This window comes from Phyllostomus hastatus, unplaced genomic scaffold (genome assembly GCF_019186645.2).
Source record: "Phyllostomus hastatus isolate PE091 unplaced genomic scaffold, TTU_PhHast_1.1 phas_scaffold_760, whole genome shotgun sequence".
NCBI classification, from domain to species: domain Eukaryota; kingdom Metazoa; phylum Chordata; class Mammalia; order Chiroptera; family Phyllostomidae; genus Phyllostomus; species Phyllostomus hastatus.
This window is the reverse complement of record NW_025334040.1, coordinates 4401190-4424145: the sequence shown is the minus strand read 5'-3', so window position 1 is coordinate 4424145 and position 22956 is coordinate 4401190. Positions and strand designations below refer to the sequence as shown.

General features: G+C 55.3%; 1 protein-coding gene across 1 annotated transcript in view; it reads right to left on the bottom strand.

Annotated features, from left to right (window-relative positions):
* Positions 1–16564, bottom strand: part of MN1 (MN1 proto-oncogene, transcriptional regulator) — a 46874-nt gene extending 30310 nt beyond the window's left edge. The window contains exon 1 of the mRNA XM_045826850.1: positions 11617–16564. Within this exon, the coding sequence (XP_045682806.1) occupies positions 11617–15364 (3748 nt within the window). The 5' untranslated portion in view covers positions 15365–16564. The remainder of the gene's footprint in view (positions 1–11616) is intronic.
* Positions 16565–22956: the final 6392 nt, after the last annotated feature.

The window sequence follows — 22956 nt, the reverse complement described above, 5'->3', positions numbered from 1 at the left end:
GTGTGGAAACCCCCAAATACCCCCAAACTCACCCCAGGAAGGAAGGAGGGGAAAACAGCCCCTCTCCCTCTTCCCGGCCTTAAGGCGGACAGGGAAGGGACGGAACCGCCATCCCCATCCTGTACACGATCCGGCGTCAGAAACCGGAGCAGGGAGGGAAGGGACTCCAGTGTTTGCAGCCTTCAAAACAGATCAATTTTACTCTAAAGTTTAAAATGAAACATGCTCCTGTTTGGGAAAAGAATTTCATTAGGAGGAAAATATAATATAAAAATACCCATTTAGAAAGAATGTGCTATTAATTCTTAGCACTCTATGCAGAAGAGAAAATTGCATTTTTATCTAAATGGTTTTTCTGCATAAGCCATTTACAATATTCTTTGCCTCTCTATAATCGGCCCCGCTACCATTAGTACCAGGGCAACCAGGCTAAAGGCTGGAATCGCCCTCAAACACGTTTAATACATAACCCCAGAAAATCGATTCCAACAGGGACCTCAGCACACAGGCCTGGCATGCCTTTCTTGAGGAAGAAATAAATATTGCTGAGGGAGGTGGGGGACGAGGGGGGTTGGGAGGGGTCCGCTGATGGGGAGGGAAGGGGCAAGGTGGTTTAAGTTAAAAGCAAATGCTCTGTATCCCTTCAGCCAGCTGTGAAATCGCAGCCGATTTGGGGGTGCACAACCACAGCCAACTGACGGCCTGCATGTATATTACAGATGTGTGTGCTAGCCTCACACACACACACACACACACACACACACACACAACACACACGCACACACAAACACTCACAGTTTCCATCAAACAAGCAAACAAGAAAGGATGAAATTCAGGACACAAAAACAAACTATTTTTAAACACTAAAGCAAACACACCAAGAGAGTAACACTGCTGTTTTCCCATTAAACTAAGTTTCTCTCCATTTGAAAAGCGAGAGTAATCTAAACAATACTTCCAAACAAACTGCTGGGAGTAGGGGTGTTGCGGCCTTTCCCCGTTCTAGCAGCGGGGAAACTCCCCTCCTCGGAGAAGCGAGAACCCAGTCGGGGATGGGACCAGGCCACTTGGCCACATCCTGCCAGGTCCCACCAGCAGTGTCCTCCCCCAGGACAACACCTGCCTGGACGCCCACAGCCTCAAACTTCAAAATGCAGCCCTTTTCCTTCTTTCCGAGAAGTTAATTTTTAAAATAAGTCTTCCAGCTCTTTCTCTGTTGGACTCCCAAAATAACTACTTAATACCAAATGTCGGGGAGCTAAATTAATTCATTCAGGAAATGCAGAAGCTATGATGGGCACGGAGCGCGGGGGCCCCTGCGATTTCGCTGCCGTGTGCCAGAACGCCTCGGGCCACTCTCTTCCAGCCCTGCTCAGCCCCTAAATTCTTCCTTTCAAACCAGGAGTCCAGAAATATCATAATTATAGTCGATACAGGTAACAGGTGTGCCCCTCGGTCCCTCCCACCCCCGCCGCCACCGTCTTCCAGCTGAGACTCGGGAAGATTTAGTAGTCCAGCCTGGGGTATCGTAATTACCAGAAATGACCCTGGTTTTAAGGGTTAAATGAAGACCCTCTCCAAATTTAAGGCTAGATACTGATGTCCATTAGACTTTAACAGGCCCACATAAAAAAGAAATTGTATCCTCATCTCTCCCAGTGCCTGCTTCCTCAGCGCCTCAAGTTCATTGCAGGCTGGCTGGCTGCCGAAAGCACGCTGTCCGGCCCTCCGTTCTGCAAAGGCAAGGCCTCGGTGGAAAATGTGTGCGAGGAATGAAGCAAATGGGGGATGGGGGTGCTCAGGAAATCATTTGCTCTGTAATTGTTATGGCTGAAACCCGTGTTTTTAAAAAATAATAATAATAAAAGCGGGATTTCAGTCCATCATCGGGAAACAGAGAGACAGACAGGAAGGCGGTGGGGAGCCCAGGGAGGAAGGGGGCACCCAGAGACCACCGGCTGCAGCGCCCGCACCATCGAAAGGACACACACACCCCTTCAGAGACTGAGTGTTCCGAACGGCCAAAGCTGCGGGCTGTTTTGCTTTGTTTTTCGTTATCCCGGCTTTCAAGCAGTATGCATACTTTTTCTTCCTTCTTTGGAAGTCAAACCATGCGTTTCTCTGGAAGTTACACCCCCCACCCCCACCCAGCACCACCATTTGTCAAGCAGCAGCATGGAGGGCGCCCCAACATGGTGTAAGATTCCGAACTCTTCTCCATGTCGGGGCTCAGCTCCCAGTCTATTAAGAATTAATGCTCAGAAACTTTCCAGGGACCAAGACACCAGAAGGCAACCCATGTTCTCTGGCCGTCTCCAAGGCTCTGGGAGGCTCGGTTTGCTGGACCATCAGGCTTTTCCTCCCTCCTCCCCGACAAGTGATGGTTGAAGGGCCCCCCACCCTCTCTTCCTGGGGAGATGGTGGGAACCAAGTCCAGGGGGCCTTTATTCTCGGATGGGTGTGCAACTCCATTAGTGTGCACACTCACCCTTGTACACACACACACACACACACACTTCCAATCCCAGCAAAACGCTTCAAACACTCTGAGCACAAAATAAATGCTTATTAACTAGATTGACCCAAAATAGTGAAATGTACAAGTAAATTAATCATGCCTCTCCCGGAGGCCTAACAGGATTACAAATTCGGCAAAAATTGATCACCATGAGATCAATAAGCTTCTACTTAAAACTGAACGGGGGACAAAACTTGGTATGAGCTTCTTCTTGGAGGGGGAAAAAATAACATTTGTTCTTTTCATTTCTTAGTCAGACTTCTCAGGCCTGTGTGTGCGTGTGTGCGTGCGGGCTGGGCGGCTGTGCACGTGCATGCTTGCACGGGAGCCGAAACCAGCAAAAGGCATCCAAAGCTTTATGCCCGGACAATTTAGAAATAGTCACGGCATAAGGATCGTGAAATTGCTCCTGTTTAAAAAAAGCCAAATTTTGGTCAGCAGCCTCTCTCCCCTCAAATGCTAAACCACCACCAAAAGTTACATCGCAGGGGATGAAAACGGTCCATTTGTTTTGAGCCAATTAAGCTTCGCTGCTAAAGCATTAAGGGCTGGACCAAGGGGAGGAAAGAAGAGACTTAATTTCTCCAGCTCCTTTCCACACTTGGCTTATCTCAAGTCTCTGAAATCTTCTTCTTGCTGAATTCCTCCCTTACTTTCGTTCTCTTTCAGCCTACCATTCAGAAAAATGGAAAAAACATATACTGTGTGGGAGGGCACTGCCTGCATGTCAAGGCAGTGGGACCTGCCTGCAAGGTCTATGAGCAGATAATCCCTGAAGAGGTCTGGGCGTGGGAGGGAAACCTCGGCGGTCACGTAACCAAGGTCACCAGGGGAAAGGTCACTGCTTTTTCTCACCCTCATCATCCCTCTTTTATGGAATGATCTGGGCACATCTATGAAACTTGATGTGTCTGCAGCAGGCCTCGTGGGGGCTGGCTCTTCTGCAGGGTAAGTTCACCACAGGCACGTCACCAGGGCTCACCCCACCCAGGGTCCATCTGGGTCTTCATCCCCCCTGCCCAGGGTGTCTGCCTCGGCCACTAACTAAACAGAAACGGCCCTGATTGCTAACAGACCCACGATGCGGCCAGCAGTCCCAGACTGGGTCTTCACATCTACTTCCCCCGAAACATCTGCGGTCATGTGGAAGCCCCAGGCCCAGCAGGGAGAGCTCAGCCAAGAACTGTCTGTCCTTTACGATGGCCGACACCGGCCCCTAAGCAATTCACTCACCCTTGCCTTGCCCAGGGGATGCTGTATAAACGACTTCCATATTTATCAATTATTTTCCACTCCTGAACCCCAAGTGTCAGTAAACAGCATTCGACTCATATGAATGCACTTTACCCGACTCTGTTATTGTTCCCCCAGAAAATATAAAATGTACCCCAATCCCCATCCAGTCTTCCTAACTGGGGGTGTTTCTGGCTCAGAGGAAAGGAAGTCAGAGTGTCCACATGAGGACTGGGGCCCTAACATTCTCAAGGACTTTTTAAACAGCACACACAAACCAGGCAGACCCCGCTTACTTCTCAGAGAATTCTCAGCCAACCCTCGCTTTCTCTGGAAGGCTGAGCCTTAGGGATTTCAAAGCCTGCTATGTTTTCTGCAGACTCCCCCGGCCCCTCTCCCATCACAAGATGGTCCCTCAGAAGTATTTTATTCCTGGTGGTCGTTGCCACTCACTCGACAATGCTTGTGTTCCAAGATCCAAGGGCGTCTGAAAACACTGCTTCACGGTAACTGAAAAGGGTCATATCTTTTTGACATCTCACCCTGCCTGGATGACTGGATGAACAGGGGAGTGTGTGTGTGTGTGTGTGTGTGTGTGTGAGTGTGGAGGGCTTCGCTCATTAACTGTCACGCATTAACTGCGCACTCACTAACATTCCAGGAGCTCCCAAATATGGCCAGGAACACCACCCCGGGGCCCCCAACTCGGGGCAGACGACTTCCCCAGACAATCACGCAAAGCCAGCTGCGTCAGAAGGGCCTGAGACCAGGTCACTCCAGCAAAAATGTTGACCCAAGCTTTAAGATCACATGAAATCTTTGTACTCGGAGACTCTTTAAATTATTATCAGCAATGAGAAGAAAAAACTAAGTTTAAACTCTCAGAATGGAACCCAGCTCCAGGCCACATAGTTCTCACAAGACAGGCTGTCGGAGGAGGGCGTGGGGAGAAAGGCCAAGGAGTGCCCCAGCAAGCAAAGTTAGTGCGCATTTCCTCCAGAAGTTTTCCCCCTCTTCTGCACAAGTCTATTCCACGTATGATGTTCCTTCTGGGACATTCAGAAAGAGCCAATTTGCTATCACGAATGCACTCAGACCTCCAAACTGTTCAATTCAATTGCCTTTATGTGGAAAGGGCATTTGGGTCCACATGCTGAAGTATAAAAAGCATGAAAGGACACACACACAATCACTATCAACTTCTCTCGCAAAGCCAGCTTCTCAAGGAGGCTGCGATTATGAAAACCCACCGGCTTTCTCAGCCAAGAGGGAGAGTGAGAACGTGGGGTGCTGGGCTGTGATGGGCCTGCCTTTGGTGGGTCCCGGAGATGCCAACCCGACACAGACTTGCCCGGCCCAAGTCTGAAGCTATCAGGAACAGGTGAGAAATGGCCCCTTGGATTTCAAGATGGGAAGAAACCTGTGGCACCTTCTCTACCGCCCGCTTCTCCCCTGTGTCCTTCCTGGGCAAACGCCACACTGGGAGCAGGCCCTCCACGGCCTTCCCAGACCTCAGAGGCCTCTGATTAAAATGCAGGCCAGCAAACAAAGCAAGCGTGAGGTGATTACACCCCCGAGAGAATGATGTCTCTCCAATGTCCCTCCTTGCCCAAGTAAATTAAATTTAACTCAGCTTTTCAATCCTGGTCACCAAATAAGCATGGAGTTTGGGCTCCCTGAGGTGCACGCTCATGGGTATCTTCCCACTCACACCCTAAAGGGACAAGGCTGCGTGTTGGAAGCGTGCTGTCGTGTCTTCAGTAGATGGCAGGAAACGACCAGGGCCACCTCTGCGCTGGGCAACCACTGAACAAAACGTGCCATGTCACTGGCACCAAACGATGACAACGAAGGAAAAGAATTTCCGTAAGTGAGAAGCGACGTCTGCGTCCCATGACTGAGAGGGGGGGTGGGGGATGGAGGGGGTGGGGGGGGCGCTGATTCAAAGATTCCTCTCCTGGCCAAAGAGTAGTGTCGGCTGAACTCCGCCAGCGAGACACCTCCATGCATGCTCACGCACAGAACCGTGAGGGGCAGCGTGTGTCTGCTACTGAAGTACTCCAGATCAGAGTCACCCGAGGCCCAGGAGGGCCGGGAGGCCCGGGTTTCATAATTAGGATCTCCAAATGCCTCCCTCTATTTTTAGGACTTGCACTCATTCAGTCCTTTACAAAATCAGAACCTGCCAGCGAAGGCCATTGAGATGGAAGGTTTAGCTCTCCCCCCACTCGCCTTCAGAGAGTAGATTAAGGGTGAAGTGGAGGCGTAGCTGGAAGCTGCGATGGGAATACACTGGGCCGTGCTTATGGATATGTGTGCACACCACGGTGGGGCGAGGAGGGGCTCCTTCCTGCGCACGATTGCACGGGGGCCCTGCTGTCCTCTGTGGACGACGGAGAGGTCCAGACCCAGCACCTCCCGCAGCCCTGCCCTCTCAGGCTGGCCCCCAGGCCGCTGCGCTTGGCTCCGGTGCGTGCGAGGCAAGGAGGACACTTGAAAATTTTCCCCCAAATGTCTCTCTTCTCGATCACACACTCGTGTATGTATCAACATCTCAGCCACTAGCCATCAAAACCCACACTCAAATCTGTCCACCCGAGACGTGCCTAAAAATAGACCTCGTCCTAAAACAAACATACCGCCGGGCACGTCAGAATCCTGACGGGAGCCACAGTGATGAAGCTGAGCTGCTGCAGCCCCTCCAGACTGAAGACTTGGGGGCAATAAGCAGTTGGGGCAGCAAGCAAAGGCTACAAGGTGCCCCCACTGGTGGCAGAGGGACCCCAATAAACCCAGGTCTTCTCTGGCACAAGAGGGTTTGGTGTTTTTATGTCGTCATGTGCTGGGGAGGCCTGCCTGCTCTCACACATGCCCAAAACATTTGATCCTATTACCTAAAGCTATAGCCTTTTAATCTCAGATGAACTCAACGGAGGTAAACACAGTATTCCTTACCAGGAGTATTTCTCTCCTGAACGCTTTGGGCACAGGAGATCATTTCCAGAGCGAAGAACACAGCGCAGTGTTACTGTCACTCAGGTGGGGAGAGAGGTGAGCTTGTGAAATCTTCCAGCATGCAGCGGGGTGAGGAGATCCTGGCACTTCCAAGGATACATATGCAAGCGTGCCCTTCCCCAGCGGGAAGAATTTTCCTCCTCTAATTTCACCTGGTCCTCCCAGAATATTTATTAAAGATGTAGATTCAATATCAGCAGAGAGTATCAAGTAACTTCTTGGCGAGGGCAGCCCTATTTTCAGGGCCTATTAAGATTCTTTGTGGAAATTTAAATACCTCTGTCAGGCAAACAAAATCATATCAGGAACCATTGAATTTCATTGCTAGAAAGAGAAATTAGATTAACCAACCCTCACTGCTTTCCTAGAAATCTCAATAAAATAGAAGTACATTTCAACAGTCTCTTACTTCCGGTCTGAAGGGGCCTCACAAGCAACGTAAATGAATTTGTATTAAAGAAAGCTACCCTTGAGGAAAACCCTTCAATCTACAAAAACTGTATATACTTCTGACTGAGGAGAATACGTAAGTATATATTACAGATGAGAAGGCCGTGGCTATTTAAAATCAAAACAGCCAGAAAAATCCAGTGGCAGAAACCTTGACAAGTTCAACACCGATAAGCTTCCGCCCCTCCAAACATCCTTGTCCTTTATTAATATTTAGTAGAAATGTATAATCGCAGTTGTATGCTGGGCTGGGGTTTAGTGTCGGGAGGCGGGCGAAGAAGACAGGTTTATTACCGCCATGAAATATTAAACACGCACCGAGAACAGTAGGAGTAGGTCCCGAACGAGCCGGGGAGCAGGCAGGCCCTCCCGTCAGCTGCACAAAGGGGGCTCCTGTTTACGTTACCCCCGATTAACACCTGCGAAGTTTTGGGTTACATCTTCCAGAGGCTGCAAAAGTCCTATGAAGGCATGCAACCCTGGCTGGATGGTTTCACAGGGAAACGGGAGCGCCAGGCTCCTCGCCTTCCCCAGACAAGTGTGAGTGAGCCTTACAGTTCTCTCCCAGGTGTGGGGAGTGGGGGGAAGGATTCAGAAAAACAGCACCAGCACCCCCTCCTCCCCCCAGGCGGCCCCACGTCTAAGAAAAAAATCCAGTGATCCCATCCTCCCTGCCTACTATTTCTCCGCACTGCTTGCTGTGTTCTGACTGGAACACGGAGGGAAGCATGAAATTCCAAAAATTTCTTCCGCATCACTGTAAAAATGTCATACTTCCAAAAAGGGCAGGATTGCATGCAGAGCGAATACAGAGACCGCTCCCATTCCAACGTCTGTGAAAGAGCGTTTCTAGACTGCTCCGGATTTTAAGATAGAGAGCAACCAACGGAGTGGAAGTTTGGCAAGGATAAACACAAAACAGAATATGGTTAATTCAAGCTTTGAAAATTCTGGGGAAGGAAGGGGCAGGAGGGGGGAGAAACATACTTTTTTTTTTTTTTACAATCTATACTTCATCTACAATCTATCATTCCTTCTCTGTTTTGAAATTCCTCCATGGCCACACACCTATTACAAAAAATAGGTGAACAATTTTGCAAACTAATCTCCAATTCTGTAATCCTCACTGATTTAACATGTGCCTGAATAGGCTGGATTTTTTTTTCCTTTGCACATCCTCACCCTTCCCCCACCCCAACTTTGTGCAAACAGAACCTCTTGATGAGATGCACAGTCTCATTATATAAAAGTTGTTTGGTGGGTTAAGAAGTCAGGGGCAGTGTAATTTTGGGAGGCTCACTTTCCTGGTTTAAAAAAAATATATCGTAATTACATGTCAAGCTGGCGTAGTCTTTTCCAGAACTGCAACTTGCTGGTCTAGTTTCTAAAGGACATCTAAGCCCCATAAGGCAATCCGGGCACAGCCCCCTGGCTACACGGCCGGCCGGTGCGGCTCTGAAGACTTATCCCTCCTCTCCCATCCAAGCAGGGATCACTTTGTTAAATACCGACCAGGGTTTTGTCATCGGAGCGAAGAATTTCAGAAATGGTGTTAATATTTAATCACATTAGTACTGGCGTGTTTTATGGCGTGACAAAATAAAATATCATTACAAAAATGGGCTTTGCCTGAAGGGGGAGGGGGGTTGCCGAGGAAAAAAAGTGCTTGTCGAGGCTGGAACCTAGAGAAGGTAGTATTCAAAGCCGCTGGACCCACTGCTTCATGGCCAATGGGACCATACAGGCATGTGTTTGAGGAAAAGCAGAACATCTTACTTTAATGTTGTTGTTGTTGTTGTTTTTAACTCTATTTTGAAGTGGCACACTTCACTCTGATTCTCGGGCCGCTGAAGGCTCTGTGTACCTATTTACCCAACATGTGCAGATGGAACTATAGGATGTTATCACAATGCAAAGTTTAATCATCCTTATTTACTACCAGTCAGGGAGCAGCACTCGGATGCAAATACCTTACAAAGCCTTAACTAGCGGCCCCAAGGCTGCAGAAGCTGTGAGTGACCTCAATTCAGGGCTTTATCTAGGAAACTGTCGTTCCCACATCCCAGAGTGCAAAACAAAGGAGGTCAAGTGGGTGTCCCTGCCAGAGACCTCTAAGGCGGCCAGGCCTGCAGCCGTCCCCAAAGGAAGTCCCGGTCCTCTGGGGTGCCGGGGAGGGCTGCCTGGGCACTTGGGGGAAATCAACCCCAAAGTGGCTAGCATCTGTTTCCAAAACAACAGTTTCCCTTGTCTGACTGCGATAAGGCAACAAGCAAAATGAAACATTTCTTTAATGACATTTCTTCACTCCCTGCCTGAATCTTTTCATTGACTTTTTTTCTGTGAAGGAGGATGAGTTAGACGGACAGGCAAGGGAGTGGTGGGGCACCTTTAAAAAAAAAAACAAACCTCATTAAAACCGCCCAATTCCGCTTCACCTAAGTCTTTCAAAAGACTCACGGGCAGAGTGCTACTGGTTTTTCTTTATTAATTCACTAAATCGGGTTTTCTTTTTTAACTTTTCTCACCCCATTTTGGCCAATATGTTCTTAATTAGTGGGGGGATGGGAGAAAGGGGAGGAGGAGGGGCAGCCAGGCCAAGCCAGGTAGAAGTGACAGGGGCAGAGATTTGTGCTAACCAGCTATCGATCGGGTGGGGATCGAGATGTTGTGTACAAGAAAATAAAAGGGGGGGGTGTGAGTGAACAGGATCCTGTGTCCAACTCCATTTTTAAAAGGAGGGGGGGGATAAAGGGGAGAAGAAGCAGAGGGTCCCAAACTAACCAATTTATGGCCGTGCCTGGGAGAAGCCTGCAGAATGCCGATGCTGGCCCCAGCGTCTGCTGTGCATGCTAAACACCAGGCTCCGAACGAGAGAGCGGCGTCCCGGGCTGGGCAGTAGGCGAACAAAGAGAAAAGCAGCGAGGCCGCATTCATGAATGAGAAAACCTAAGCGGGAAAGCTAGCCGGGACGGGCGCCCTGAAAGCCCAGAGTTCTGAGCCACCCAACTCCGGCCGAGGTTCCCCTCCCCGTCCTGCCCACCCCACTCTCCTCCAACCGACCCACACCTGACACCGGGGGTCAAGAGAAAGAGCAGGAGGTTGGGGAGGACCAGGAACACGAAGGCAAAGGGAAAAGAACTCTAAGAGGGAGCAAGAATCAAGGGGCGTATTTTTAAAGACGTTTAAATCACCAGCCAGTGGCTTCGGGATAACGTTCAGCCTGCTGAAACCAAGAGGATTCAACGAGGGTTTAAAAGAAAAAGGTAGGAATGGGGGTGGGGGGGGGATGATGTCACCTAAATTTTAAGAAGCCATTATCTGGAAGTGGGGGAAGGTCCCATGAAAAGAAAAGAAAAGAAAATTGATGTCTACAGCAGCCCAGTCTTCTTTAGGTTGAAAAAACTGTTACTACTTTAACTGGAATGGCAGTTCACTGACTAACCCCCATCCCACCCACCTTCAAAAGCCTCCAGGCCTGGTGGGGAGGGAGTGCTTAGAATGCAAAGGAGAGCTGGGACTGGACATCTGTCACCAAAGCCAGGGAGATACTGATGAACGTGGGTCCTTTGTGTCTTAAGAATACATATCCATGTCCCCCCATACACACACACACACACACACACACACACACACACAAATGATGCCCTGGTGAGCAGTCTGGCCTCTGCCAAGCAGACCCCGCCCCAGCCCCACCAAACAGGAAGGAAACGCACCTGGAAAAGGCTGCCTGCCTCCTACAGCCCCTCTGGGGGCCCCCGTTCTCCCCTGCAACTCTCACAGTGGAGAGGAGACAACACAGCGACTCATTAGGAGCAAATGTCAAATTAGGCGTTGCCTCGGAGTGATGCTGCGACACCAGAGCTGGGAACTTTTTTTCTAAAGATGCTGGCACACGGAAGGGAGCTGGAGCTAGAGGTTGGCTGACTAGGGAAAGGTGGGGAGGCCTTAACACAACTTCCCAGGTGACCTACCAGGAAGGGGTGGGGGGCACACAACCCCTAAGAAGTGGAGCCAGCCTGAAGGCTGAGAGTGATGAGGGGTCTCAGTGGGAAAAGAAAGGTTCCTAGACCTCCGGGCACCCGGCAACACAGCTAACACTTGAGGGCGGCGAGGACTCTGTAATAGTGCCCAAAGGGCTGCCACTTAAGTTCTTACTGCCCAGTGGAACTAGAATCTACCTGGCAGTACCTAAGGGGGAAGCAGGGGCAGGCTCACAGAGCCCTTGGTGTAAGGTAAAGAAAGGGTATGCCGCTCTGGGCTGGGCATTAAGAAAGCCCTGGGCTCTCCCAACCCCAAGAACCCACCCCTTTCAAGGAGCCTTCAGGACCGGGGCTAAGCCTGCCGTGGGGGTGGGGCAGGTCTCTCCGAGGTGAGAAGGGGACCGGGCCGAGAGCATATACCTTCTTTGCTGTTGGGGTTCTGGGGCTTGGCCTTCTCCCAGGGTGCCAGCGTCTTGTCGTCGTCCGCGCCGTCCACCAAGGTCTTGTCAGCCGGCATGTACCAGGTGGCGCTGTGCTCCGCCATCAGGGAGTCCAGGTCGATGGTGCTCATGGCGCTCTTGACGGCCTCGGAGCAGCAGCTGCCCAGCTCGCTGTCTCCGTTCTGAGCGCCCGCGGCCCCCACGGCGCACTCACCCTTCTTGCCCCCCTTGAGCCCCAGGGGCTGGTCCTCGGAGATGCTGAACTGCTGCCTCTGCAGCTGGATCTGTGCCTGGAGGATCTCCAGCGGATGGATCTCGTCGGGTGGCGGTGCGCCGCTGCTGCTCGTAGGGGTCCGGACCTGCTCCAGGCCCGGCGTGCCGGGGTGGCCAGAGCCCCCGCCGCCGCCGCCGTAGCTGTCAGGGGTCGAGGTAGAGGTAGACATGATGCCCAGGCCGAGCGGGGGCGGAGGCGCCTTCGGTCCATGTTCCCCTGCGCCCACCCCTCGGGGAGGGAGTTTGGGCGAGCCTGTCACCAGGGGGCTCCTACCCGCTTTGGCCAGGGCCGGGGGGTTGTCGGAGCTGGATGACACCTCATCCTCATTGGCGTAGCTTGTGCTCACCTCCTCTGAGGCGAACTCACCCACGTGCGGGGAACTACCGTCCGACTTGGCCCCGCCCTCCAGGGAAGCCATGAGGTCCGGCTGGTCCCCCAGGAGCAACTCGGCCCCCTTCCCCCACGACGGCGAAGTGAGCACTTTCTCGTGAGGCGTAGGTGCCCCGCGGGCCTCGCCCGTCGAGCTTCCCCCGACGGCTGGGCCTGGTGCCTGCTGCTGCCCTGGGCTCACCCCAGGCGCGCCCCCGCTGTCCGGGGCTGCAGAGTACTTGTCGAAGAAGGTCCCGGGGCTCACGTGACCACTGTCCCTTTTTCTGCGACCCCTTCCCCGGCCACCGCCCCCGGGGACCGGCTTGCCGTCGTTCCCCGACGTCGATTCCAGGGTGTAGTTGGGAGAGAGGCTGGTGCCGTCCCCCTGGGCGGGAGGGTTGGGCGGCCCCGAGGTTTTGGAGCCACTGCTGCTGGTCCCCGACGGGCCTCCGGGCCCCGGAGCGCCCGGTGCAGTCCCTCCGGGGAAGTAATCCGAGCCCGGGTTACCGGCAACGGCCGCACCATCGGTCTCGTTCTGGCTCAGTTTCCTCTTCCCCTCGGGCGGGTTCTTCTTGTTGAAGGTCACGTTGAGGTTGGGGGCCCCGAGGCTGGCGATCATGTTCTGGCACGCTGTGGAGAGCGCAGCCAGGCAGCTCTGGCCGAACAGGTTGTCCTTGGAGCTGGGCTTGCTGAAGGAACCCAGCGAGAGCGCGCCCAGTTTACTGGCGGAGGTGCGCTGGCTGGGCTGGAAGTCAGGCTGCGGCGGGTATGCGCCCCCGCCGCCGCCGCCGCCAGTGCTGCCGCCACCCCCGCCCGCGCTGGGGGGCGAGTTCACGCCTGGGCCGCTGTGTGGCGTGGCCTGCCGGTTCGCTGCGCCGAACGGGAAGCCAGGCTGGCCCCCCAGCGCCGGTGCCGTGAAATCCGGCGGCGGGGCCCTGCGCTCGGAGGGTGCGCTAGGTAGCCCCACTCCAGCCCCCGGTGACTGCAGTTGGCCCAGGCCGGCCAGGCTGCCCCCAAACTGCAGACCAGGGGAGGGCAGCGCGGGCACGTGGCCCTCTCCGGGCATCCTCAGCGGCTCCTGCAGAGGGCCCCGGAACAGTACCCCCGAGCCACCGGGCGGAGGGGGCGGCGCCAACCCGGGGTCGTGGGGGCCGCAGTCAGCAGGGAGGCCCGAGCCTCCCATCCTGCGGGGCAGCAGGTCACCAGGTGGAGGATGCGGACCTGGGAACCACGCGCTCTCCTGCGCCAAGTGCGGCGCTTGCTGCTCAAAGGTGCCCAGGCGCCCCGCGCCCGCGCTGCCGCTTTCGCGCTCAAAGTTCGGCTGGGCCATGCCGCTCACCGGGGCGCCGTGCACCAGGCCACCCTGGCCCACTTCCCCGGGGTGGCCTAGCTGGGCCAGGTTGGGTTGGCGCAGTCGCTGCTGCTGATTCCGCGACGCCATCTGCTTAATCATGAGGGCCGCGTTTTGGCGCTGCTGCTGCTGCTGCTGCTGCTGCTGTTGTTGTTGTTGCTGCTGCTGCTGCTGCTGCAAGGACTGGTGGTCTGGGGCCGGATGCTGCAGGGCTGGCCCTGTGGGGAAGCTGTCAGGGACCGGCGGTGTGAACTCGCCGGGTAGGCCCGAATAGGCGGAGGGCGAGAGGTGGTTATCTAGAGCGCCGTTGTGCATGCTGCCGTTCCACGAAGCACAGCGATCCACTCCCGCGCTGCCCGGGAAGTCAAAGCGCGGCCTCTTGGCCACATTCATATAAGGGGGTGCGTCGAAATGCTGCAGCCGCTGGTTAGGTGCCTGCTGCGGTGGGGGATGCTGCATGTTGAACACAGGCTCGGAATAAGGGTGCATGCTCCGGTTCTCCAGCCTGTGGATGGGGTACTCGAACTGCGCGTGTTGGCTGGGCAGCATGGGGCCCCCATCCTGCAGGCTGCCGCTGGGCGTGCCCGCCTCACCCTGCTGGGGCCGGGGAAGCGCAGGCGGGCACGAATTTTGTCGGACCAGAAGCCCGGGCGGCGGAGGCTGCTGCTGCTGCTGAGGCTGCTGCGGCTGCTGAGTCTGCTGTGGGGGCTGCTGCTGAGGGGGCGGCGGGGCCTGCTGGGGAGGCTGCATTAAGGGGTGCCTTGAGCCTACCCCAGGCTCCATGCCCACGGGCATCTTGCGGGCCCCCCCGAACCTCTCGAAGAACACACCGTGCTGCTGCTGCGGCGGCTGCGGCGGCTGCTGCGCGTGCATCTTGGACAAGCCCACCATGCCTGCAGCTCTGGGCATGGCCGAGGCACCCGGGAAAGAGCCCCCGGGAACCTGGCGACCTGCCGCATAATGAGGCAGCTGCCCCTCAGAATCAGAGGGCGAAAACAGGTCGAAATGTCCCGAGGGCGCCTCGCCCGGGTAATTGTATTCCAGCGAGTCGACGGCTCCTTGGTTCGCCACCCTCCGGTTCTCCAGGCTGTGGGAATCGGAGCCGCTGGAGGCGGGCAGGCCGTGGAAGGAGGCGGCTCGGTTCGGGCTCTGGTCCAGCGGCAAGCATGGGGCAGGCACGGCATGGCCCGAGGCGCCCGAACTGTGAAAGTCCGGGAGGTTCCCGGGTCGCTGCGGGCCGAAGCTCTCAGGCCCCTGGCTCTCCGCCATGTGATCGTAACCCTCGGTGAAGGGCGGCTGGCTGCCCAGGCCGCCGCCGGCGCCGCCGTAGCCGAGCAGGCGACCCCCGTGCAGGCACGAGGCCCCTGGGTCTGGGCCACCAAAGTTGCCCCCGAAGTGAGGGTGATGTTGGTGGGGGTGGTGGCCTCCCGGGTGGCCGTGGTGCGGCTGCTGGCTTCCAAAGAATCCGTGCACCGGCTGCGCCTGCAGCCCCCCCGCGTGCAACTCCGAGTGGCCGCGCGCGTGGAAGCCGTAAGGTTCCATGTTCATGCCCAAGATCGGGGGCTCGCCCAGCGCGCTCATGGCAGGGTCCACGGAGCCAGGGGGTCCCCCTGCGTGGAAAGCCGGGGCCTTAAAGTGGGTGTTCATGCTTAGTCCGGCCTCGTTAAAGTTCCTCTCGCCCTGGCCAGCGTTCCTGCTGTTGATCTGGGGCTCGAATTGGTCCAGCCCAAACATACTTGGCGGGGGGTGGGGGAATCAATAGGGCATGACAGCCTGCTCTCCGCGGCGCGCCTCCGGCCAGCTACTCGTTCCGGCCCTGGGTTGGGCGCTCCGGGACGGTCAGCACCGCGGGGGCACAGCGCGCACAGCCACCCCTCCTTGCCTGTGGAGGCTGGGGGCTATCAGCTCTTCTCCCAAAGCTTTGGCTCTGCCCCACACGAGCCTCTCACATCTTGCGGCGCCACGGGGCCTCCAGGAGCGGTGTTGGAGGGCCCATGCCCTGCGCGGTTGGCACAGCCGCGGGTGGGTTTGCAGGGAGGGGACAGAGCTGCAGGCGAGTGGAGACAAAAAGTTAAGTAGGGGGAAGGAGGCGGGAAGGAGGCAGGGAAAGCAGAGCGATCACCTTAAGTCCTAAGTCCGATCAGGTCGTGTAGGGAGCCCCAGGACGCCGCCCGAAGCCTCCCGGAGTTCGTAGCGGAGCTGTTAAGGGGTCGGGCAGAAGGACCCTTTAAAGCCGTGGCTGGCGCCGGGACACGGACAGAGCGGTCCCTCCCCCCTCCCCCCGGAGTCCCCGCGCTCGGTTGCCCGAGCCTCCGCCAAGCACGATCCGCTCGCACAGTCCCTGTCGGCCCCGAGCAAGAGGCTGCTGTTTCTTCAGTGGCTTGGAGGACTGCAGGCTCCGCTCGGCATCACCGATGTTGGCCCTCGAGCCGAGGTGGCAGCGGGGCTGCGAAGGTGGCAGGCACCCGGGGTTGGAGCTGAGGGTTGGGGGAAGACACGATTCCCCTGCTCCACGGCCGGTGCGCTGCACCCCGGCGCACCGCACCCCCGCGCGCCTCTTCTCGGCCAGGTCCGCCTCCCGCTGCTTGGGTCCTCTGCAGTTCAGTCTCTGAGTTCGCTGGGGTCTCCGCGCCCGATTCCAGGCGCAGACAAGCAGAGAAACGAGGGGTTGGGTTGCTCCGAGGCTCGGGTTCCCTGCCTCCGCGCCGAGGTGCTGCGCGAGTCCCCCTCGGACCCCGAAAGGGGGGCGTACGCGGGTTGAGGGACACGCTGGGCGAGCAGGCTAAGGCGTTCCGGCTGAGCTCTCAGAGCCCGAAATGGGGGGGGGTCGAGGACAGCTCTGGGGGGTCCGCGCACCCCTCTCCTGGCTAGCGGGGGGGGGCTCTGCGTGGGGCGTTCCGAGGGTCTCAGCTCCCCTCTCTGTGTCTGCGTCTCGCCCAGCGCCTGGAGAAGCAGCAACAAGTTTTGCATTTCAGCAATCAATTTCAGCCATTACATTTGCACCAATCAGCGCAGTCCGAGCTCTGGGTCCGGGGCGGGGCTCGCTCTTAAGGTGGTCCTGGGAGCTGGCGGCTGAGGCCCCGGTACGATCCCGCACTTCGCCAACTCCGGGGTTCCCCGCGCCAGTCTCGCCTGGGGGTCGGGTGCCAGTGCTCTGGGGGGTAGCCCTGGTCTCCCGGCGCATCCGGGGGAGGAGGCTGCAGACTTAGAGTAGTGGGAGCTTGCCTTTGTTCACACCCCTTCCCACTCACAGTTACCAACTCCCCACCCCCAACTGAAGAGAGACCTGCGGGGTGGGCAGGGGGCGGGGAGGTGGGCGTAAGCGGTGCGGGGCGCTCAGACAATGGGGTCGCCAGGCGAAGCTCCTGGACTCACCACGTCAAGTCGCTAAGAATCGACTGTGCTTCAGCCTGGGACGAACCCTCGCCTCCCCACCGCTGTCTGCTTCTTAGAGGCGCCCCTGTTAACCCGCCCTCGGATTTTCTTGGAGGTGAAAGCAGACAGGAAAACCCGAAGTTAGGGTTCTCCTGGAGAGACCAGGACTCTTAGTCGCTCCTCGCTCACTCGGGAGCGCACAATTGTTCCCTAAATGCCTCAGCCTGGGGTTCTCAGCCCTCAGTCGCTGGCTTCCGCCGGGAGGAGCCATAACCACTGGATCACTTCATGGTGGACACACCGGCTAAGTCCAGCGCACACCCGCGAAGCAGCCTGGAGCCCAGGAAAGACCTCTGAGCGGAGGACGAACGGGTGGGCTGGAGCACCCTGCTCCTGGCACCAGGGCCAAGGCCCAGACCCTCGGTGGGCGAGAGGTTGGCCTCCTTAAGAGATCAATTAAACGGAAGAGGCCAAGAAACGGAATTGGGTTGTGATACTAAAATCAATAGGAGTAATTTAATATCTGCCCTGCTCTTTATGAAATATTTATCCCAATAATCTTAGTTAAAATGTTTAGATCTTCCTGATCCCCACTGAGGCTGAAATCTATCTTGCAATTAGAAGTTGGAAGTCAGAGGTGATAGAGGCTAGTGGAGGCGTGTATTCCGTGTGCCTGCCTGTGTGTGTTTTCCTTGCCATAAAATAGCACGAGGCAATTTTGTGAGCCAACTAGCATTCTTAGGCGAAGGGAAGAAAAAAAAAAAGAACTTTCTTTGAAGTACCCCTGATATCGCTATTAAATCTAAATAAAATTAAGCATGGTGTATAAAAATGCCTTTTCTCCCCCACAAAAGAAAGTGTTTATCGCCCAAGTCTGTCTAGCGTTTGCTAAATTACGCATGAAATCTGAAATGAAATAAACGTTATAATAAAACCAACCCCTGAGCCCTTTTTATTTAAAAACCTCAGATTAAGCACTCCACGAACGCGGGAGGGAGTTAAAAAGTTACCGCGTGGTGCAGGCCGATTCATTGCTCCCCGGAGTTGCCGCTGGGAAGACAGATGCTGGATTTGCAGAAAGGCTGGGGAAAGAGCTCGACTTAGGGTGAGGAGATGCAGGAAACAGAATCTTGAGGGACTGCAGAGGAAAATGACCCCCCCCCCTAAAAAAAGACTAAAAATCAAAACAAACAGTAAAACCCTGCAACTTTCAAACTCAGAGAGCTGAAGCAAGCTCAGATCTAAGGCCCTTCACGGGACCTCCCTGTCGTGGACACGTCGACAGATATTTTTTCTTTTTGAAATTAAAAATGAAAATGACTCCCACCAAAAATGGGGTCCATAAATAAGCATCGGGAAGGAGTATTTGTACAGGGCGGTGGAGTTTTAAAAGGATTTTTCTGCAGGATCAGGTTGTTGGTCTGTGATTAAATATTGATTTTGTGTAATTAGTTTTCATGTGAACTATCCTCTTGCTGATAGCTTAGAGGTTTCAGAACTAGAAAAGAAATGGAATTGGACATGGAAATTATTACTTAGCAAAGTGACAGAGAAGTGAGAGACTGAGAAAAGAGTGAGGCTTGGCTGATGGAGGCACAAAGAAATAAAGGGCCTGGGTGGGCCTCCAGCGACGCCCCCCCCCACCCCCCCACCCCACCCCCCCACAGGGCCCCAGGCCAGAACCTGGGAGATGCTAAGCCTCTGGGTCTGGAAGGAGACCAGTAGCGGGACTGGTTGCCAGGAGGGGGACCCCTGTGTGGGCCGAGGCCTGTGCAAAGCCCGTAACACCTGATCATGTACCTGGTCCAGAACAGTTGGTTCTGGGTTATGAGTATCTTAAAAGGCATCTATCTGAGGGGTCTATGTGCCTGTGTGTGTCAGGAGGGAAGATGGAAAGTTGAGACCTGTCTGGAGCCCTGGGTGGGCCAGGCAGCGGGAGGAGCGGCCCACAGACCTGCAGTCTGGGGAGCCCCCGGTTGGGATGTGCTCTAGGCCGAGGCATGACTTCACACAGGGCCAGGCGGAGGTCCCCTGAACACCTGGGCAGGGTTCCTGTGGAATAACTCTGTGCACTCCAGGGAGGGGTGTGTGGGAGTTTGTTTCTGGGGCTACTTCCAAGAGTTCGGCCTACAAGGTGTGCGAGTGTCTGAAAGCAGGGTGTGTTTGGGCCCAGCTGTGTTTCTGCCCAGGCTGGGGGTCTGAGCCACCTTTCCTTAACACTGCGAATGCCGTGCGGGCGTGTGGCACGTGCCCTCATTTGTGTCTTCCTCTGTGTGGGAGTGGCAGGACAGCTGCCTGTGTTTGTGTGTGTGTCTGCGTCTCTGGGTGTCTCTGTGAGTGTCCCTGGGAGAGGAACACTGTCTGTCCCCCAAACCTGTGCTTCTCTGTGTGTGTGTCTCCGTGTACGTACCTCCCAGTGCATGCACCTTTCTCATACCTTGTGTGCCTGCATCTCACATGCATGTGTTCGATGCGAATGTGAGAGCCAGCGCCACAGCCTGGGCCCATCTGTGCCCATGGACAAGCCGGCGTGTGCGCCTCCTCGGTGTGGGCGCCCCAGCGTGTGCCTGTGTGTGAGTTCCGCCTCTGCAAGGGCCCGCTGCTTCTTTGGAACAGACACATTGCCCCCTAGCGCTCAGACGGATTCAAAGTCCCTGTCCGGCGGCGGCACACAGCCCAGAGCCGCAAGAGCTCCAGGGCCTTTCTCCTGTTTCTTCCCCTCCCTGCAGCCCTCCCCTCTAGGGGCCCTGAGTGTGCAGGCACCAGTTGGAGGGGGTCTCCGGGCAGGAGGGAAGGAGGGAACACAGCTGGACCGGGGCCTCAGAGCTGAAGAGGGATATTTCCTGGAATGTGCCCCATGGAGCTACCTGGAGCTGAGAGCTTGGCATACCTGAGCGAGCCCAAGAGCTCCACTCCAAGAGGGGACTCCCACTAGCGAGCCCTCACTCAACAAAAACACAAAACAACCAGCACTCACACCCTCTACCCACCAGATGCACAGCCCTCAAGCTGGCCCATCAGGCCCCAACGCCAACACCACCACCACCTCCACCCCCCAACAGGGGCCGGCCGTGTCTGCACCCTGGCTATTGGGTGTTGAAGGCTCCCTCTGTGCAGGGCACAGTGCATTACGTCCAGGGTCCTATCTCACCCTCGCAGCAACCGCAGGAGGTCAGGACGCTCAGACTGGTCAAGTGAGTCTCCCGTAGGCAAAGCGTGGCAGAGCTGGGACTCCAGACCAATCCACCTGACACTGAGGCCTGGCTCTTGCCTGCTCTACCGGAATGGGATAGTTCAGACAAAGCGCTTAACACAGTGCAGTGCCGAGAAATGGTAGCTACCTTTATCACTACTGCCATTATTCTCATTATCGATATTAATGTTATTAGTACTATTAGTCTCTGTGTGTCCCTCTACCACACACACATGAGAAACTAGCCCCCCGCATACACACTTACAGCCCCAGCCTCCCCCCTCCAACCCCTATGCCCTTTGGGGCTTGGACACTTGCGAGAATCATGGCAGACCAAGTCTCTCTTGCAGGCAGAGCCCCCTTGGAGTCCTGCAGGGGAACCTACTTCCCCTGATGCCTGGGGTAGATGGTCCCCAGAATGACACCCCCTCGTCACTTAGTGGTGGAAAGGATTTAAACTTTGGCATGATGTACCCAGATCCAACTCTTGTCTTTCCCACTTGAGATCTGGCTTGACCCTGGACGAAATCCTTTCTTCCTCTGAGCGCCAGTTTTCCCCGTTGGACAAAAAGACTCCCAGTGGGTTCACAGGGAGCATAACGATTGGAAACAATGTTTAAAAGTGGCACAGAGCACTGGCAGATGGCAGGCACTCATTAAACGATAGCCTCTCTTATTACCATTATTATCATTGTTATTTCTTCTGCTTTTGGATCAAGGAGAGTGGAGAGCAGTGGGGAAACTGGGTTTCCTTGACGGATCAGCCTTGCTTCCCCAGTCACCCTTTGAGAGAGAAGGTGACTCTCTCAGGCGGTCACCTCCACCTCTCCCACTCTCCACTGTGCTGGTGTTAAGTGGGTACAGGTTGGCATCTGTCCAGGCAGCACCCAGGGCTGAACCGTCTGGGAAAGGTCCAGCTATGGCTGGGGGAAAAGAAAGTAGCCACCTAGAGGTTGGAAGGGATGAGACCCTCACGAAGCCACTAGCTGCCGGTTACTAAGCAACAAACTTTTAGAGAGAGGGGAAAGGAGGAAGAAAGAGAGGGAGAGAAACGTCAATATGCAAGAGGTACATCAATCAGTTGCCTCTCACACACCCCCGTGCAGGGACCTGGCCCGATACCCAGGCATGTGCCCTGACCAGCGACCTTCAGTTTGCAGGCGAGTGCCCAATCCACTGAGCCACACCAGCCAGGCTCCTCCCACTCTTTCTATGCATGATGCCTTATTATTTGGGGGGATCTCTCTTCCATCTGTCCATTGAATAAATAGACATTCAGTGCCTACTGCATGCCAGGGCTCAGGCTGGGAACTCAGAAAAAAGGTGAAAGATCTAATCCAGCCCTCAATCTGGGAAACCAAGTATTCTCTTCTAAAAGGACTACATAGGACACTACAGAGATAAAATAACTGTGCTGGGAGGGAAGAATAATAAGGAAGAATTTCCAGAGGTTGGTTTTGTAGGTAGAATAGGAGTTTAATAACCAGAAGAGGGTCAAAGGTCTTCCCATGCAGAGGAATCAGGTTAAAAGAGACATGGGAAGGTTCAGGCAGCAGTTTATTTGGAGTAGGAGGGGGAGGGGTGGGGTCTGAAACCCAAGAGGCCAGCAGGGCCCAGCTGAGGAGGACCACCAAGGCCAGTGGGAAAGTTTGGACATTTTTCTGGGGTGCCATGAGGGGGGCTTAAGGAAAGCCAAGTGACAGAGTCCCAGGTGACATTAAAAAGGTCACCGGAGATTTGAGGGTCTCCCCCTCTCCTTGCCTTTCAAGTGGTCCCAGAAGCCATCTTCGCTGATGTTTCTGAAAACAGAGCCTGGGAGAGATCAAGCCCTGAGTGTATCCCCAAGCGGCCAGCACAGGCAGGGCACCACCCCCTGGCTCTCCACTCAGGGCTGTCAGCACCCATGGGGGCCCCTCCTGCCTCAGTGGGTGTGGAGGCTACTCCCCGTGGGGCGTGACTGCTCTCCTGCCTCTCAGCTGGGTGAGCCAAGGGGTCTTTACAAGAGAGCGAGATGCGTTAGGCTCCAAGGCCGGTACCTCCATGCCCTGACCACTCACCATGGGCAAGACCTAGCTTGGCATCCAGTTTCCGGATCTGTACTAACACCTGCCTCCAGTGGTGTCAGGGCGGCTGCAAGTGTGGGAGAGCACCCAGCCCACATTATATAATATGTATTACATATTTGTACTGTACTATATCACTACCCTGTGAGCTAGCTATTTTTTTCCTCCCATTTGATAAAGGAGGGAGCTGAAGCACAGAGAGGTAAAGGGATGTGTCCAAGGTCATCCAGCAAGCGAGAGGCAGAACTGGACTCACTTCAGGCCTGGCTTTACCTCACCATCAGCCCACATACCAGCCCATACATAACCTATGCAGCTTGAGCCTGGGTCTGAGCCCCAGAGAGGGGGTTGGGAGGGGCATGGGCAGAGCCAAGACACTCCCCTTTCCCTTGTCCCTGAAGACTCCCATTCTGGGGGCAGGGGGCGGGGGCGGGCGGGATCCTCTCCTTATTCCTTCCCGCACACCTATCCCCACACCCCTGCTTCCCAGAGGCCTTCGGGCCTGATGACAGGGTTTCAATACGAGGGAGCCACTAAATTCCCCTTGAATGGTAAGTTAACTGTTTCCCAGCTCACCTGGCCAGGCCAGGCTACCTGCTCAGGAAAAGAGCTCAGGCCACCGTAAGGCATTTCAGCTTCCTGGGGACCCAGAAATACAAGGGGGCCAGGGCTCCGGACCCTGCTTCCAGCACCAA